Source organism: Pavona decussata, unplaced genomic scaffold, assembly GCF_977016875.1.
Source record: "Pavona decussata unplaced genomic scaffold, jaPavDecu1.1 SCAFFOLD_3, whole genome shotgun sequence".
Classification (NCBI taxonomy): domain Eukaryota; kingdom Metazoa; phylum Cnidaria; class Anthozoa; order Scleractinia; family Agariciidae; genus Pavona; species Pavona decussata.
Genome location: NW_028145427.1, coordinates 1,506,253 through 1,525,000, shown reverse-complemented (window position 1 = coordinate 1,525,000; position 18,748 = coordinate 1,506,253). Strand labels below are relative to the sequence as shown.

Below are 18,748 nucleotides of genomic sequence, written 5' to 3'. Positions count from 1 at the left end.
AATGAATGGTAAACTAGATTTACACCAAAACAATAATTTATTGAATTATTCCTTTTCGATTTCCATGTTTGATAGTGGCATTCACCCTCTTCTGTTCCGTTCTTGAGTACATAATCTAATTGTTAATTACTAAATAGCTGTACTTTTCAACCACTCTAGTGCTGTAGGTCATACATTCAATCTGTCAGTCACACAAAAATGACATATCCAAGCAAAAGTTGTTTTACACTTACTGCTTCACTAAATCTTGTTTTTATGATCCCTGGAGCAACACAGTTAACTCTCACTCCCATGGGACCACACTCATTGGCTAACACCTTTGTCAGACCCAGCAGAGCTGTCTTGCTTACAGAATAGGCACCAAGGCCCTAGAGACAACAGTATATTATCAGTACTCAGAACTAAACTACGATTTGAAGTAACCAAATGACGCTCGCATGTACTTAAGTAAGTGTAGACTGCAAGCAGTCCCTTTCTGGTTAGTCGAGAGGGTGCGCTCACAGCGCAGCGAGACTGAGCCGAGGAGAAGGCCCTCTCCGCTCGTTTGCTCCAGTTTTTCGCACTCAGCTATTTCGTGCGACCTCTCGACTATCCAGAAAGGGACTGCTTGCAGTCTAAAGTAAGTGCTATGCAAGTTGCAATGAAAATGCCTTGCTCTAAACAATCCAAATAACCCATTAGGCATGTACATAAGAGCATTAGTTTCTAAAATTAACTGTGGTACCTAGTGCATTGGTGGGTGGGGGAGGGGGGAGTAGAAATGAATGTTTGGTTTTATCAAGTGCATGGAGGCATAAAATTCTGCAGTCAAACCATCATTTCCTGCATGGTGATGTTTTGAGTCCCTGTTGGCCCTTTGTTAGAGTGAAGGGTTAACGCTCGTGACGTCAGCACTTAAATCTCTTAACAGAGGCCAAATAAGCTTATCAACCAAGCATTCATTAGGCACTTAGATGGCAATTGTTTTACAAGTGATCAGCACTTGGTGGTAGTGAAAAGGAGGACACAAAAACACACAAAAAGGTTTGGGTGAGGAGGACAGATAACTGTGAAAGTTTGGCTAAAACGTTGTGGAAACAACTTGTGAAAAATGCAAGTTGGGTTAGTGTATACAGCACCGCTCAAAAGTGCAAGGGGTTCATATTAAATGATTAAATTATTGATATGCATGTTCAAGATGGAGAGATTTAACAACTGGCCAGTGTATATTGGAGCATTTTTTTTTTCTGAAAGAGAATAAAAACGTTGGGGGAAAAGGTTGCTGATTATCATAATCGAGTAAGCTGATCAATAAGGACTGAAGCTTAAAATACTGTATAGGTGTAATAGAAGTCCACCCTTTTTGCATTGATTTTAGAATGGCTGTTTTCCCTTGTGCCCTGCAGAGCTGTTTCCACAGCCGGTTTTAAAACACCTGGAACTCAATAAAACTAGCGCTTTTTTTAGTTGGTAAGTTATACCCGATAATCTGGAGATTTACTTAAAATTACACTAAATAAATGCCTGCGTTTAGACGAAGTTCCGATTGGAATCCTTAAAAGTTAAGCTGGTACAAAATGACAAGCTTGGGAAACCTGTGTAACAAACGTGACATGTGCGTTAAAATCCGGTTTGATAACCTCTGGCGGCCAGCGGAAAATAAATTTTGGCTGTATGGAAACGACGGCCACCTCACGAGATTGTATTCTCTAATTATTGGAACCAGCATTTTTCTTTTGGTTCAATGATTCGCTTCTAGGCAACAGAATAACTTTCGGGGTTTCTGAAAACTTTCTGAAAACGCTATTGCCATTCTATTCGATTGCCCCACAAGAATTACCGCAATTACGGCGGAATATAGAAAGAACCCTTATTCATAAACAATGGAAGAAGCTACCTCGAAGCGCGATTTTGTTCGTAGCCTCCCAGGTGATCGTTTTGAGTTGTCTTGCTATAGGGGGTTTAAGAAGCTACTACGGCGACGGTAACGTACGAGGCCGTCACAAAACAATAGGTTTATTGGGGGAAAAAAAGGCCCTGCACGTGCGTTACAAATCTTGGTACAATTCTTCGCCGTACTCAGCCAAACAACAACGAGGAATGACAAAATTCAAGGGTTTCTGGAGAATGTGACCACACTAAGGTAACCTTTTAAGGCTCTGTCCCAGCTTAAACACCGTTCTTACCTATTCTTTTACTGGATTGTTTGGCCAAATTGTACAAGTTAAACGAATTGCCATAACCGAGAAGTATGTAGTTCAAGTAACGCGAAGTTATATTTTCAAGGCGGTAACGTTCATTTTTCGTTGGCGTTGACGTCGTAAGCCTGTTAAACTCGCTTTAAAAAACGACTGCGAAAAACGCAAAACGACGGCGTGAAAACTAGTTTTGCTGGTGGTTTAGTAAGAGCAATGGAATGCTCTTCCTGAAGAATTAAGGAGAGTGCTTTTTCTGACTTCAAGAGACGTCTGCAAAGCCTGGATACTTTTGCCCAGTGAAATGAATTTGCAGAATTATAGTTACCAGTTTTAGAGGTTTTATTTTTATTTATCTTTCTTGGCTTTTTTTTTTGTTTGTGTTAACGTTATTTATTTCTCGGAGATATTAGCTAAGTTTGTAGCTACTCTAAAATTCGAGATGAAATAAAGGTTTTGTAAGTATGTATGCATGTGTGTATGAATGTATGTAAAGAGGAGTGTTTTAAAGGATAAAAGATAAAAAATCTGGACCTGGAAGCATAAACAAAGATTTAATTCACTCCCTTGAAAACAAATATAACAAACAACCCAGCATTGTATAAATTTTTTTTCTGTCAAAGAATACCTCAGAGACTTTTGTGCTTGACATTTGTAACATGCAATACGTTACTCAGTATACTCTGCATTACTCATCCGTTTTCATATGTCAGGAATGTAACAGCACAACTGCGCATGCTCAACAATTGAAGCAAAAAGACTTTGCTCAAAATCTCGTTCCCAGAGCCCACGTGTCGTTTGGTCAGCGCCAAGAATGTCAGGGAACGCGGGCTCTGGGAGCGAGATTGTTTTGCTCACGAATTACCCGAAATGGGTTTTCATCATCAATTTGTTGGCATAAATGTCGGTAACATTTCACCTAGTGACCGTATTCAGCAAAAAAAAAAAAAAAAAATCAATGATTACAAGTTTCTGGGAAAGAAGAACGCCGCCGTCAAAGTTTTGTTTATTGGAAATGGTGGCCAAAGTGCGCGCGCTGTATTATCGAGTATTACATGACAGATTGCAAGGCAAACATTTTCACAAAATTTTTAACAGACATAACACTATAAAAAAATGTATGTTTATAAGAACTTGTCACAGTTCATTGAAACGATTAGCTTAAATCGACACAAGAAACCACTTTTTGTAAGTCATGCGTTTACGCGTGTACAAAGCAAAGGTGAAAATGGTTGACGCCACTTGAATCGGGACATTTTCATTGACAAACCAGATTGGAGAACGTGATCGATTTTACCAGATGTTTACTCCGAAGACAAACATCTGTGTATGAGATTAACTAACTGGTCTGGAGGGAAACAGTTAATTTTGTTTCCCTCGAATCTCAATGTTTCCCGAGAATCGAGGAAAACAAAATTAACTGGTTCCTGAGCGACCAGTCATTAAGGGATTTGTTATATAGAACAACCAAGGCATTAAATACAACAGGGACCATTTGCAAAGAAAAACAAAAGACAAAAAAAAGCTTTGAAAAACGCCTGAATCTTATGACGACATCACGCCACCCTCACTCACGCTCTGTTCACGTGCAAAAGGGGTCAACGTTTAACAAAGCAACGGAATGTTCTATAAAACACACCTCTCCAAGGCCAAGGCTACTACTTCTTACTTGTTTTTCTCTCTTTTGCTGGTTAATGCTTTTGTTAATTACCTTGTTAACAGGAAGTTCCGGTATAAAAGCCTTTTTCTCCGGCTTTTACCGATAAAATCGGCTTAGTTTTCAAAATAACCCTTGTTAAACATATTAGAGCTTGATATCTTATATTGCTATAGGGATATTATAATATGTTGAGGCATATTTTTCAGAGGACTTCTGCGTCATCAACTTGCCACGACTGAACAGCGTCTAAATTGGCATCTCAGGCCCACAAAGGTGTGAAATGAAGGAGGGGCTTGCCCTTTTATAGCGGAACTTCTTGTTTAATGATATCAAAACACGAGCTAAATGCATGGTAGGTTACGAAGTCAACTGTTGTGCTTGTTTTGAACACAGTAACACCGTATTTAGCTTGAACATTTTTTGTCAACATACGTTCTCAAAAGTATAAAAGAAGCTAAGAGATTCTTTGCCATTATTGTCAAAGATGATTTCAAGATGGCAGGCTGAGGATGGTACAACTCAACTGGCTTGCTGCTGGTTGCTTCTGTTTGTCGTCAAAGCGTTCTTTTGCATGTTTTGCGAGAAAAAAAAACTTGCAGCCAAGTGGTTTCACAGTAGCTTAATGATTACATAAGAGCATTGACCTGTTGAAAGAAAAAGTAGGTAACTTTAATATCTTAATACGAAGACACCGTAAATTAAAGTACACCTAAGCGTGTGAGCAAACTTGACCTGTTTTTTGCTTTGCAGTGTTTTTTTTTCTCACACGAGCGGCCTCGAGCGACAGAAAAAAACATTGGCAGAGAAAATGGATTGCAACGAATGGCAGGAAAATGATCACGTCTCTAACTTATTCTTTGCCAAAATGATAACAATAAAATAAGTGCTACCTCTTCAAAAATCACATTGTTTCTATCTGAAGTAATCATTTTTGCTACTTCCATCCAGCGATCTTTGAAAGATGACACCATTGTCTGGGTTCCACCGCTCCTTAGAATCCTCACAGGGTTGGTTTTCCTTCCAGCCAGTCTTACGATCCTTTCCAGGTGTTCAGTTTTTATTGTGGCTTCTTTGGTCACTGCAACCACCTCGTCCCAGAATGCAACAGCTTGCATAATAAATGACGTCATGTTTTTGATGTCACTCAGTATCTCATGGCAAGCTTCTCGCTCTTTCCTCAGTTTCTCTACTGTCAATGAAATCATCTTTAGGTCGCTCTCTGTCTAAAGAAGCAAAGGGAAGATAACCTATTAAAAGGAAGCTATGAAGGAATCTTAATTTGACAGTTAAGTAATCTCGTAATCATGACTCGTTGGAAAGTCTAAAGTATAGACTCATTTTGGCTATTAGGTAATAGGCCTTATCACGGTTTTCGACGCCATTTTGACGGGTAGGCAAACAGGCTTGAAATAACAGTGTTTGTATGGAAATCCGATGTCAAATAATGTTCATAAAACATTGCATCTAAAAAATTCATGAATTGGAAACTTTTGGCACTAGAAAAAGGATTTTAAGAACAAAATTTGAGGGATGTAGCTGTGACAGAAAGCGTCCAGTCGTGTTTGGAACTTTCCATACATTTGTCTGTATAGCGAACCAGCCGTGAACTGCTCCTAAAAATAGTTCGCGGGAAAAAATACAGGGAAATGTATGGAAAGTTCAAAACACGACTGGACGCTTTCTGTCACAGCTACATCTTTCAATTATTTTTCTCAAAATCTTTTTCCTAGTGCCAAAAGTTTCCAATTCATGAATTTTCCAGACGCGATATTTTATGAAAATTATTTCACATCGGATTTCCGTACAACACTGTTATTTCAAGCCTGTTTGCCTACCCGTCAAAATGGCGTCGAAAACCGTGATAAGGCCTATTGTTAAAAAAATACAAGTTTTTTTGGCACATACTCCCCCAAAACGAGAAGACGAAATCAACATTCTCTCTTCCTCCATTACATTACATTACATTTACATTGTCAAACTCTATCATAGCTTATAAGACTTATAAGCATTTATTGGATGTACCATATGAGCGATTGAGACGTCGTATCAAAGACCTCGTGGTTCGTGTTTGGTCAAAGGCTCCAAACACCTCCAAAAGATACCTCTCCGACAGTTTCGCGGAGCGTCTGATGCAACACTCACATTCCTTGATAATATAATGCATCAAATGTCTTCGGTGATTAATACTTTTTAAGGGATAACTTGGCTTAATAAAATATTCTGAAACGCCTTTCAGCCTAACATCATGTTCGATGTCCTTGTGGCAAAACAAGTTGCAACAGCATTACTTTGCGAAACACCACATGGGATACAAATGCGAACGCAGCTATATTTGGTTATAATCGCAGGTTACATCTTCACGACCTCACGCACCATTCGATCTTTCTAAGAACGACTGACGACGGCAAAATTATATCCCAACGACGCTGCAAGCTATTACCCTTCCTTATTCGTACATTCAGGTCGCTCGGACAGCATCAGTTAACTCATTTCTTGACAGGATAATCAATTTACAAGCAGTCGAGGTAACTGATCGAAATAAAATTTCGTCTTAGTTTTTAAGTTTTCTTCGATAAAAGTCTTCGAAATTTGTGGCCATGGAGAAGTACCCAGAGAGAAGCGAAACAAAATCTGGACATTGACTATTCCAAATGGGTTGCCCTGGATGATTTGTGTGGTGTCTACATGTTGCAGATCAAGAAGACCCGGCAGACAAGACATGTACAACTACCTGGAGGATAACCCAACCATCGAGCAGACAAAGAAGAATGTACGTGAGCTAGCCATCACGTTTGCCGAGCAAGATTTAAAGCAATCTCAAGAAAAGCTGGGAGAGGAAAACAAGAAAGCCTTACAAGCGAAAAAATAACTTGAAAAATCCGAATGAACAAAAAACACATGAAAGAAAGCACTCTAAGGTAATTACTTTAGCCGTTCCTAGTATCAACTTAAAAAAGTCGGGTTTTTTTCCCGAGATTTAGTTATTTTTGGTTGCAAATCGTGATCCTTAACAATGCAATTCTGCTTGATAAGCCAATTAGTGGACTAGTTTTCAGCTCTTAGAAAAGGATCTAGGAAGTGTAAACAGCTATATTTCACTTTGCAAAAAACATGGAATGAAAACGTCAGAGTGAGTGATGATAATATTTAAATATAAAGAAACCGAAGCGATTCTGCTTTCCAAGAAAATAAAAAAGTGGATCATATTGACAAAAAACGATCCAGACTATTTACGTAAACAATAGCACTTTCCAACCAAATGTGGTCAGTAAACGCCAGCATTGGTCAGATTTGTGTAAATGATCCTGTTTCCTAGAATTGAATAGAGATCAAGACAATTTACTTAAACAACTGCATAGCACTTACAACCAAATATGGTCAGTAAATGCCAGTATTGGTCAGATTTCTGTAAATGATCCTGTTTCCAAGAATAGAATACACACCTGAACTTAATAAACTGAACGCGGTCCACCTTCGTAATTCAGCTACACAGCAATACAATCCCCTGCGTGTCCACAACAGAAGGCCTAAGAGATAGCTACAAAATGGCTACTGACACTGCTGTAGAAATTGACGGAGAAACGTTCGACCTAGTCTCTATACCAAAAGCAGAAAGCAGAATGGTACAGACGGCTAAAGTTTCTATTCTTGGCTTGCTAGATCTCCAGAGCCTCACGGAAGACTTGGGAAAGCTCGATAGCTTTATCCGCGTAGCTTACAACGGCGTAGCAGGGCACACTGAGGTACAGATTAAAGTACAGCGAGTTGGCTACAAGATTACGAAACTGCCCCATAAATCAGCTGTCACTTTGCAAAAATTCAAAGATGCGTCACAGAGTGTACTCGAAGAACTTCAGGGGACCTATCGATACTTGCTAGACGGACTGGAAGAGATGGCGCTGGAAACATTCTCAGAGCTTTCCAGCGTCGCCAAAGATATGGTGAAGGCTGCTGAGAAACTGCACAACGACTTTGAGCAGGTTGCAACCGATGTGAACGACGCCTTAGAAGACACACAGAGAGCCAAAGAATCTGAGGAGAAAAGAAAAAAAGCTCGAAAAGAAGAGAGGGAGGAGTTTGAAATGAAAAAGCAGAAAGCGGTCATGCAGCAAAAGAATGCAATTAAAGCAGAAGAGATTGCAAAGGCACTGTACAACGAGGCTCAAAAGAGAGAAGACAAGGCGATGGAAGCACAAGACAGCATTCTAAATAAAATCACAAGTGCCTTTACAGGCATCATAGGAGCTGCAGCGGCTCTAAATACTGAACAGGGGCTGGAAAGGTTGGCGCCAACTGGTGACAAGTCAGGATACAAAGAAGCCATGAAGATGGCAAACAAAGAAAAGAAAAAGCACATGGAAGAAATGCAGAAACAGCGAGATCTTCGCCAAGACGCGATACTACAATGCATAGAATTCACAGAAAAAATCAAGAACTGCCAACATGACGATACGTTGGCGGAAGCGGCCATTGAAGCCTTGCACTGTTCTATTGGCGCACTCAAATCTCTTTCTGCCAACATGAGGAAAGCAGCCTTATTCTGGGAGCAGATGCAGGAGCACTGCGAGTCTCTGGCTAAAGGAGACATAAAGCAGAGTGTTGAGGCGGCCATGAAGTTCTCTGAAGAGAAGCGAATCAAAATCTGGACATCGACATCATTCAAGAAAAAGGCCCTGCGGTACTATTCCAAATGGGTTGCCCTGGATGATGTGTGTGGTGTCTACATGGAGCAGATCAAGGAGACCAGACAAGACCTGTACAACTACCTGAAAGATAACCCAACCATCGAGCAGGCAAAGAAGAATGTACGTGAGCTAGCCATCACGTTTGCGCAAGATTTAAAGCAAGCTCAAGAAAAGCTGAGAGAGGAAACCAAGAAAGCCTTAGAAGCGAAAAAAGAACTTGACAAATCTGAATGAACAAAAAACACATGTACGTTAGCACTCTAAGGTAATTACCTTAGCCGTTCCAAGTGTTCGCTTAAAAAGTCGGGGTTTTTCTTTTCTGAAATTTAGTTATTTTTTTGTTGCAAATCGTGATTCTTAACAATGCAATTCTGCTTGATAAGCCAATTAATGGACTAGTTTTCAGTTTTCAGAAAAGGATCTAAGAAGTGTAAACAACGTTCTACATTTCACTTTGCAACAAAAACATGGAATGAAAACGTCAATGTGAGTGATGATAATATATATGCGTTATTGACCAAGCGTGAGTTCAAGATGGCTGGATATTGGCCAAGTTTTTTTTTTTTTTTTTGCGTTTTTATGGACCGAGACGAAGTCGAGGTCTATAAAAACGCAAAAATAGACCAAGACCAATATCCAGCCATCTTGACCGAACAAGATTGGTCAATAGAGGATTTTTTATATGGCTTTACCTTCAAGTTAAAACTACAACAACAAAACAAAACAGGACATAAAACTGCTCTGCTCGGAAAGAAATTTTTCATAGCCGGCCTGTGCAAGATTTATTTTCAGTGCATTTTTGTGTTAGCATGTAATCGAGGAAAACAAGGAATCCTAAAGGAGTCTTCAATGATTGAGAACGAAAAATTTAGATTTTCGCAAAAGCGGAAAGATTTGAATAGAATCCGGCAAACTCGCCATTTTCAGCCGATCGCCCGTTGGCGTAAATAAAAAACACTTTTACACAGTTTTTGGCTTCCAATCATTAATTTTTGAATGAAACAATAGATTTTGATTATATGCAAACATAAGCCGAAAAACTAGCGGGGGAAATAAAAAAACTGGGCGAAACTTTGATAAGATTACGTCTTCAATTAAGTCTTCCCCTAGTCTATCCACCTTCAAAAGAAAGTTTCTTGATTTCCTCAGTTAATTGTATGAAACGTCCGACTCTGTTATGTCTTTATAGTCTTACCACCGTATGTTAAAAAATCTAAATACAATGTCTTTACTAGTCTTACAGTTCTAACATAAAATTATCTTCGAGGAGACCACTCAGTATAAGCCCGGGGGTTTCTTGAGGTCTCCTCGCCACTTCCTACTTCTTCTTTTACTATTATTATTCACTGTCAACTTATGTAAGATCTTAGTCTATTATTCACTGTAACTTTCTATGAATCTATGTCGTGGTGGATAAAATAAAAAAAAATAATAATAAAAAAAATTTTGTTGTTTACAACTAGCAAGACGCTGGTAAATTAAAAACGTGAGCTTCGTCGGCGAACTTGAAAAAAATACTTTTCTGAACTGCTCTAAACACTAAACGCAACTTCCACTACGCTATGATTTAAATACAGTCATTGCAAACCTAGAAAACTTATCAATTTAGCACCCGACTTGAGACAATAAGTTTTACAAAATCAACTCAATCTAAAATACTACACGCAGAGCAATTCACCGATTCAACTCACATTCATTGTAGCTGAAACAAAACTTTCACTACACCAGGACGATTTCATTCTCTTTCCTTCCCTTTAAGTAAATGTTGAGAGTTTACCGAACTTTTTAGTGAGCGTTTCCCCTCAAAACAACGAGAAAATCGAAGAAAAGATTGCATTGTTGTTTGGATTAAATTTTCGATGCCAAGCGGACGGGCAACGGGTAATCCCGAGAGGGCAAGATAGCTCCATCTTGCCCGCTCGGGTAGCCAATCACAGCGCAGGATTTGACTCATCTTGCCCGCTCGCAGAGCCAGCCATATAATAATTAAATATAAAGAAACCGAAGCGATTCTGCTTTCCAAGAAAATAAAAGTAAGTAAGTAAGTGAACTTTATTTAGACAGGGTGGCCCAATCAGCTACGGGGCTGTTATCCTGAGGGGCCCTGGATCATATTGACAAAGAACGATCCAGACTATTTACGTAAACAATAGCACTTTCCAACCAAATATGGTCAGTAAATGCCAGCATTGGTCAGATTTTTGTATGATCCTGTTTCCAAGAATTGAATAGAGATCCAGACAATTTACTTAAACAGCTGCATTGCACTTACAACCAAATATGGTCAGTAAATGCCAGTATTGGTCAGATTTCTGTACATGATCCTGTTTCCAAGAATAGAATACACACCTGAACTTAACAAACTGAACGCGGTCCACCTTCGTAATTCAGCTAGACAGATATGATAATCCCCTGCGTGTCCACAACAGAAGACCTAAGAAATAGCTACAAAATGGCTAACACTGCTGTAGAAATTGACGGAGAAAAGTTCGACCTAGTCTCTATACCAAAAGCAGAAAGCAGAATGGTACAGACGGCTAAAACTTCTCTTCTTGACTCGCTAGATCTCCAAAGCCTCGTGGAAGACTTAGGAAAGCTTGGTAACTTTATCCGCGTAGCTTACAACGGCGTAGCAGGGCACACTGAGGTACAGATTAAAGTACAGCGAGTTGGCTACAAGATTACGAAACTAGCCGATAAATCAGCTGTCACCGTACACAAATTCCAACAAGCGTCACAGAGTGTACTCGAAGAACTAAAAGGGACCTATCAATACTTGCTAGACGGACTGGAAGAGATGGCGCTGGAAACACTCTCGCAGCTTACCAGCATCGCCAAAGATATGGTGAAGGCTGCTGAAGAACTGCACAACGACTTTGAACAGGCAATTACCGATGTAATCGACGCCTTAGAAGACACACAGAGAGAAAGAGGATACGAAGAGAAAAGAAAGAAAGCTCGAAAGGAAGAGAGGAAGGAATTTGAAATAAAAAAGCAGAGAGCGGTCATGCAGCAGAAGAATGCAATTGAAGCAGAAGAGAATGCAAAGGCAATGTACAACGAGGCTCAAAACAGAGAAGACAAGGCGATGGAAGCACAGGACAGCCTTCTAAGTACAATCACAAGTGCCTTCACAGGCATCTTAGGAGCTGCAGCGGCGGCAGCGACTCTCAATACTGCACAGGCGCTGGAAAAGTTGGAAGAAATTGCTGACAAATCAGGATACAAAGAGGCAATGAAGATGGCAAGCGAAGAAAAGAAAAAGGAAATAGAAGAAATGCAGAAACAGCGAGATCTTCGCCAAGACGCGATACTTCAATGGATAGAATTCACAGAAAAAATCAAGAACTGCCAACATGACGATCTGTTGCTGGAAGCGGCCATTGAAGCCTTGCACAGTTCTATTGGCGCACTCAAATCTCTTTCTGCCATCATGACGACCGCAATCTTATTCTGGGAGCAGATGCAGGCGCATTGCGAGTCTCTGGCTAAGGGAGACATTCAACAGAGTGTTGAAACAGCCATGAAGCTCTCTGAGGAGAAGCGAATCAAAATCTGGACATCGGCATCATTCAAGCAACAGGCCCTGCAGTACTATTCCCAATGGGTTGCCCTGGATGATGTGTGTGGTGTCTACATGTTACAGATCAAGGAGACCAGACAAGACCTGCACAACTACCTGGAGGACAACCCAACCATCGAGCAGGCAAAGAAGAATGTACGTGAGCTAGCCACCATGTTAGCACACGATTTAAAGCAAGCTCAAGATAAGCCTTAGCAAAGCCTTAAAAGCGAAAAAAGAACTTGAAAAATCTGAATGAACTAAAAACACATGTAAATAATGAGCGAAGGGTAATTACTTTAGCCGTTCCTAATCGTGATTCTTTACAATGCAATTCTGCTTGATAAGCCAATTAGTGGACTTGTTTTCAGTTTTCAGAAAAGGATCCAAGAAGTGTTAGCAACTACATTTCACTTTGCAACAGAATATGGGATGTAAACGGCAGTGTGATTGATGATAATATTTAGATATTAAGAAACCGAAGCGATTCTGCTTTCCAAGAAAATAAAAAAAGTGGATCTTATTGACAAAAAACAACCCAGACTATTTACGTAAACAATAGCACTCTCCAACCAAATATGGTCAGTAAATGCCAGCATTGGTCAGTTTTGTGTAAATGATCCTGTTTCCAAGAATAGAAACAGCTGCATAGCACTAGCTTTTCAACCAAATATGGTCAGTAAATGCCAGTATTGGTCAGATTTCTGTAAATGATCCTGTTTCCAAGAATAGAATACACACCTGAACTTAATAAACTGAACGCGGTCCACCTTCGTAATTCAGCTACACAGCAATACAATCCCCCGCGTGTCCACAACAGAAGGCCTATGAGATAGCTACAAAATGGCTACTGACACTGCTGTAGAAATTGACGGAGAAAAGTTCTACCTAGTCTCTATACCAAAAGCAGAAAGCAGAATGGTACAGACGGCTAAAGTTTCTATTCTTGGCTTGCTAGATCTCCAGAGCCTCGTCGAATGTACGCGATTTAGGCTTCACGTTTGAGCACGATTTAAAGCAAGCTCAAGATAAGCCTTAGAAAAGCCTTAGAAGCGAAAGAAGAACTTGAAAAATCTGAATGAACAAAAAACACATGTAAGTAAGCACTCTAAGGTTATAGCCGTTCCTAGTGTTGACTTAAAAAAGTCGGTTTTTTTCTTCTGAAATTTAGTTATTTTTTGTTGCAAATCGTGATTCTTAACAATGCGATTCTGCTTGATAAGCCAATTAGTGGACTAGTTTTCTCTCGATTTGGATTTTTTTGTTGATTTTGGTTTTGCCCTCATTATAGTATACGCATTCTGCCCCAATCAAATTTTAAGCCAAGGTAGTGGGTTATTCAAACAGTAGTTGGTCAAACAAAACAATAATTATTTTGCGTTTGTTACTGCTTCTGATGAGAATATTTAGTGACCATATCATGGGTGACCTAACAGAGCTAGATAAACACTGGGTTAAGCTTCATATTATGAACCACTGAGGATCAAAGTCTGTCTTACTCTCTACCCGCCTCATTTTGAGCCTAGGAGACCCATTCTACAGGAGCTTTAATGCAGCTAAGAATAGTAGGTGCGTTCGATTGACTGTATTCCCGAATAAGAATAAGCGGACCAGCTGTTAGAAAAGACATTTCTGCAAACTTTCACCGACACATTCGAAGACCAAAGTTAAGTCACTCGAAGACCAAAGTTATGCTTTTGGGAACTCACCAAAAATTGAGCTCAGTCCAGTCATTCGCAGTTAGTGTTAATGACACAAATCTTGAAAGGGTATACAAATTTAAATATCTGGGCGTGTTTATGGATCCTTGCCTAAATTGGAACGAGCACATTGATCATATCGGAAATAAAATCTCGTCCCGCCTTGGAATGCTTCGTAGAGCCCGGAAAGTCATCCCAAAAGAAGCTTGCATTACTCTGTTTAATGCTATGGTTCTACCGTTATTCGATTACTGTTGCGTTGTGTGGGATGGTTGCGGTCAGGGAAACAAGATCTACCTTGACCGTCTTCTCAAGCGAGCTGCGGGAATAATTGCGGGTCGCAAGGCTACTGATACCGATATACAGCAAACATTGAAGTGGCCATCCCTTCAATGCCGCAGAGAATACCAAAAGTGCATACAGGTCTATAAGTGTATCAATGGCTTGGCCCCAGCTTATCTGCTAGATGACTTCCACTCCTCGGAGCAGATCCATAACTACAACACTAGGAACAAAGACCTTATTCGCCTGCCTCTTGCCAAGACTACTAAATTTCAAACATCTTTTAAGTACAATGCCGCCAAATCCTGGAACACTCTTCCTCGTAACTTACGTCATGATCAGTCTCTCACTAGTTTTAAACTGAGAGTCAAGAAACATCTAAATCACCTCAGTTAATTTCTCACCTTCATGAACTCTTTGAACGATTTTTTGCTTTCATTTCTATATTTGATTATTTATTATTATTATTTTATACAGATCTCCATTTAAACCAGCTACGCTGAACTGGAATTTCTGTTTAAATAATGTATATAAATAAATATAAATAAATAAATAAACACATTATAATTTAAGCCTGATTTTGTATCCCAGCTACTCCAAGGAAACTCTTTTGATGGATTTCTTGAAAGGATTGTTAGTAGTATTCCTACTCTGGAATAGAGTCAATCAAATGCACCCTTACTCTCTTCCTCCTCCCCCTCCCCCTCCCCACTGATTGGATGCTAGTTCACTGCAGATTTGCTGCCGGTATTTTGTTTGCTGGTACCCATTTACACACCTGGCAAGAAAGACATGACGTGACACAATGTGGAGTGGAGCTTCTTGTCTAAGAAAACAATGCTAAATTTTAGAGACAAAACTAGTTTTGAACCATTACCCTCCTATCATCTGACCTAAAGACCAATTCAAAGCAATAACTGCCGCAATGCTGCAATGCTATACCTTCACAGCAAGAGGAGGTGTCTTACAAGTTATGCAATTGCTGAACCATTTAACAACTAATATCAACATGTATATTCCCCATACTATTCTATACTTATTTATTATGGCACTAGTTGAGAGGATTTGTCAGTCAATGCATGTTATTTTTTGATGATCATTTATTTTATTCTCATGACCTGAATGTTTAAAGGGGAAGTATCACGCAAACTTGCTGTCATCTCAAAACCCAAAAATGTTTGTCTCAGCAGAAACAACGAAATAATTGCCAAGTTTGTCATAAATTATCACCCCAGTACAATAAAACTGTCGATAAGTGCCTCTGGCCAGGGACAGAGTGGGCCGGTATGGAATTGGATTGAAACTTGAAAAATGTTAGGCTAATGTTTTTCACGTTCTCCCATTTTTGTTTCCAAAATGCGCTAGAACAGATCACGAGTTGTTCCCCCAAGAATCGAGTTGATTTCTTTCCTCTCGTCATGCTAGAATTTATTATTTGGCAGCTGATTGAAGGTCTTATTTCATCATTGTTAACAAAAGATATCAAAAACCCCATGATACTTCCCCTTTAATCAAGCTGTGACATGGTGAGGATCTTAAAGGGTTAATAATAATGCAATGACAGCAGTGTAGTTGTGTGACAGCTTATTCATCAGTTCTACTATTATGAGCTTCTCTACAGTGTAAAAGTACATAATGTACTGTATTTATTCAATTTACCGTCCTGTGGGCTTACTTAATTTTGGACCCATGAGGGTGGGCACTTATTATTTTTCCAACATTTTCAGCAAGTGAGGACATATTTAGAGAATAACAAAACAAGGAATGACAAGTTTATTTGACTTCAACAAGATAGAGCAAAGTACAAAATCTAACATGAACAAGCCATAGACAATATAAAAGTTCATTGACTACCCTATCTAAAAACAATTTTGGAACGCAACTCAACTGACGCTCCTCTTACTTCACGCTGGGCTAGTACAGAAATGATTTTTGTAGAGAGGGGTGGGGTGGACACTTGTTAAGATTTTGGGCTTTCAGGGTGGGTGCTTTTTAACTTTTTGGCCTTTCAGGGTGCGTGCTTATTCGAGGTGGGTGGTTTATTGAATAAAAAGGGTGTGTTTAAAATCTAGTTTAGTTATATATTTAACAATTATTCCACGAGCGCGCGTTGGATATGAGATGATAGATAGCCAACGAGGCGCGTAGCGCCGAGTTGGCTATAATCATTCCATATCCAACAAGCGCAAGTGGAATAATTGTTTTATTAAAAACAATCAAGAAATATTGCTAGATCTTACTGATTTCGCTGCGCAATAATAACCAGCAGACAATTTAATGACCGCCATTTCTCGGCCATGGTATAATGGCTCATATACCATGGCCGCTAAGCCAGTCAAATCCCTCGAATTGCATTATACAATGATTCAGTTTTTAATAATAGGTGTTAGGGCAAAGAGGGTTTAAAGTGCAGTGCCTTATTGGTACATTAGACTCTATTTAAAGCCTTGACGGCAATCCACCAGAAATAATAAGAGTTTCTCCTGTGATATAGGATGCTTGATCAGAAGAAAGGAAGGAAACTGCTCCACCAATATCCTCTGATATGCCAATCCTGAAAATTTTATCAACAAGAAAAACAGTGCACATGTATTGTCAGTATGACATTATTACTTACATGTAGTAGCTTTTGTTTGAATGGTCACATCTTCATTTGCATTTTTTATCCACAGACTTAAAAGTTAGAACCACCTTGGGTGTGGAGGAGGTTGATTATCATGGTGATGATTGGTATAATTGAAGGTCTGAGAGCTTGACTGTCTTATGTTGAATTTTGCTGACTCAACATTTTGGCCTTGTTTTTCTCGAGAACTGAAATTAAATACACCAAGAAAAAAGTCAGTCATGTCGACTAAAATCATGAAGGCTTCATGCAAAAGTTCAGAGACGTTTGAGCAAAAGGAAAAATTGGCTTAAAATTCCACATAAGATGGTTCAGGGGCACCCGACAGATCGTTTCGGTAAATTACCTGTTCAGAAGGCCCTTAATCTCCTACAATTTTCTGAAGGGAATTTTGACCTCGAATTTTTGGGAAATTTAAACCTAGTGTATTCGGATTGATAAAAATGTTGTTTCGGGTGCCGAAAAAAGGTCAGCTAAGATTTTCGGAAAGGAAATAAGACCTGAGGTTTTCGGGAAATGCCGACAAAGATGCCCTAGTAATTTCGAAAAGACTCATGTTACCCTAGAATGACCAAACAGATAAAAATATTATAGCGCAGCCTTAAATGAGGCACTCCAGATAGCCTAAAATAGCGTTTTAAAGGACCTGAGAGAAAACTGTCGTTGGGTGATGATTAATATGCTCTCAGCCCTTCAATTGTTTTTACTACTGTCACTATTAGATAGAGGTATAACATCTAAGCTTTTAAGCTTAAAAAAATGAAAAAAGTGCCTCACACCTTACAGCATGTATTTAATAATATTTATTATTACTGTGGCTCTGTAACTTGTAAAATATTAGGTCTTAGATGCTAATTAACAAAAATAAATGGACGGTACCCACGCATTTGGTGAAGTGGTCTTACCTTCGAAGTGGAATCTGCTGAAGTGAATGCTCAAGTAGTGATTCGTTTTTCCACAGCTATTTAAAACCAAAGGTATCCAAAATGAGTATAAACTTGCTAGTTTTCTATTACAAATGCTGTAATCAGTTCAAACAGTACTTTGGGTTATAATTTGGCTGATACAGTGTAGTTGCCCAACAGAAAAATATGATGTAAGTTCTTAAAACAAATGTTAGCCCAAGTTCAAAGCTTTGAGGGTTTTAAGAAGTACATCAAATTTCCATAAACATATAGGATATAATGTGAAAGCAACCGTTTTGTTAATGAATTATTAAATAAAATACATATCAGATATTACAATCAAAGGTCCAAAAGGAAAAGAATATGCACACAAGAAGAAACATTCAACTATTGCATAGTTGATTCAGGCCGCACCCTGTTCCAGAAATCTTGAGTACATATTGTTAATTAGCAAATAGCTGAACTTGTGAAGATTATTCTCAACCACTCTAGTGCTGTAGGTCATACATTCAATCTGTCTGTCAAACAAGACAACGACATATTATCCAAGCAAAAGTTGTTTATTTACACTTACTGCTTCACTAAATCTTGTTTTTATGATCCCTGGTGCAACACAGTTAACTCTCACTCCCATGGGACCACACTCATTGGCTAAAACCTTTGTCAGACCCAGCAGAGCTTATTTGCTTACAGAATAGGCACCAAGGCCCTACAGACAACAGTATATTATCAATACTCAGAACTAAACAATGATTTGAAGTAACCAAATGACACTAGCATGTACTTAAAGTGCACATAACCCCCAAATTTTTTTCACCTGTTCGAAAAATATTGTGCTTTTTGGAGCCTTTTTCAACCAAATCTTGACTTTTAAAGAGTGTAAAAGTTACGAAATCTAGCCATCATCTGTCCCATGACTGAGCTGATAGGGGCATGGGTCTATTCCTTACTTGACGTCCCAAACTGATTTGCATTGTATTAAGTCTGTGAAAATGCATGCAAAGCAGTTTGTGACGTCAAGTAAGGAATAGACCCATGCCCCTTACCAGCTCGGTCATGGGACAGATGATGGCTAGATTTCGTAACTTTTACAGCCTATAAAAAGGCAAGATTTGGTTGAAAAAAGGCGCAAGAAGGCTCAATGCGTTTCCAACAGG

General features: G+C 39.2%; 5 protein-coding genes across 6 annotated transcripts in view; 2 read left to right on the top strand and 3 right to left on the bottom strand.

Moving 5' to 3' along the window:
* LOC146489805 (uncharacterized) overlaps positions 1-5,072 on the bottom strand; it is a 29,553-nt gene extending 24,481 nt beyond the window's left edge. Inside the window, exons 1-2 of one of the 2 annotated variants that reach the window (XM_085102770.1) lie at positions 4,725-5,072; positions 3,730-4,478 (exon numbers count right to left, since the gene is read on the bottom strand). In XM_085102770.1, the coding sequence (XP_084958896.1) occupies positions 4,461-4,478; positions 4,725-5,039 (333 nt within the window). In that variant the 5' untranslated portion in view covers positions 5,040-5,072 and the 3' untranslated portion in view covers positions 3,730-4,460. The remainder of the gene's footprint in view (positions 1-3,729; positions 4,479-4,724) is intronic. The other variant, XM_085102761.1, reaches the window with a different exon arrangement.
* LOC146489800 (dehydrogenase/reductase SDR family member 4-like) overlaps positions 1-18,748 on the bottom strand; it is a 42,868-nt gene that overhangs the window by 3,101 nt on the left and 21,019 nt on the right. The window contains exon 7 of the mRNA XM_085102694.1: positions 234-368. Within this exon, the coding sequence (XP_084958820.1) occupies positions 234-368 (135 nt within the window). The remainder of the gene's footprint in view (positions 1-233; positions 369-18,748) is intronic.
* LOC146489802 (dehydrogenase/reductase SDR family member 4-like) overlaps positions 1-18,748 on the bottom strand; it is a 99,918-nt gene that overhangs the window by 74,768 nt on the left and 6,402 nt on the right. The window lies entirely within an intron of this gene.
* On the top strand, positions 7,204-8,792 carry LOC146489804 (uncharacterized). Its single transcript, XM_085101383.1, has one exon. The coding sequence runs from the start codon at positions 7,380-7,382 to the stop codon at positions 8,751-8,753; it is 1,374 nt and encodes a 457-aa protein (XP_084957509.1). The 5' UTR covers positions 7,204-7,379; the 3' UTR covers positions 8,754-8,792.
* Positions 10,840-12,310, top strand: LOC146489803 (uncharacterized). Its single transcript, XM_085101265.1, has one exon. It carries the CDS (start codon positions 10,921-10,923, stop codon positions 12,295-12,297), a length of 1,377 nt encoding a protein of 458 aa, XP_084957391.1. The 5' UTR covers positions 10,840-10,920; the 3' UTR covers positions 12,298-12,310.

Bases quoted from the DNA above. Each gene is read 5' to 3' on its own strand.
- LOC146489804 (XM_085101383.1), top strand. From the start codon at position 7,380: ATGGCTACTGACACTGCTGTAGAAATTGACGGAGAAACGTTCGACCTA.
- LOC146489803 (XM_085101265.1), top strand. From the start codon at position 10,921: ATGATAATCCCCTGCGTGTCCACAACAGAAGACCTAAGAAATAGCTAC.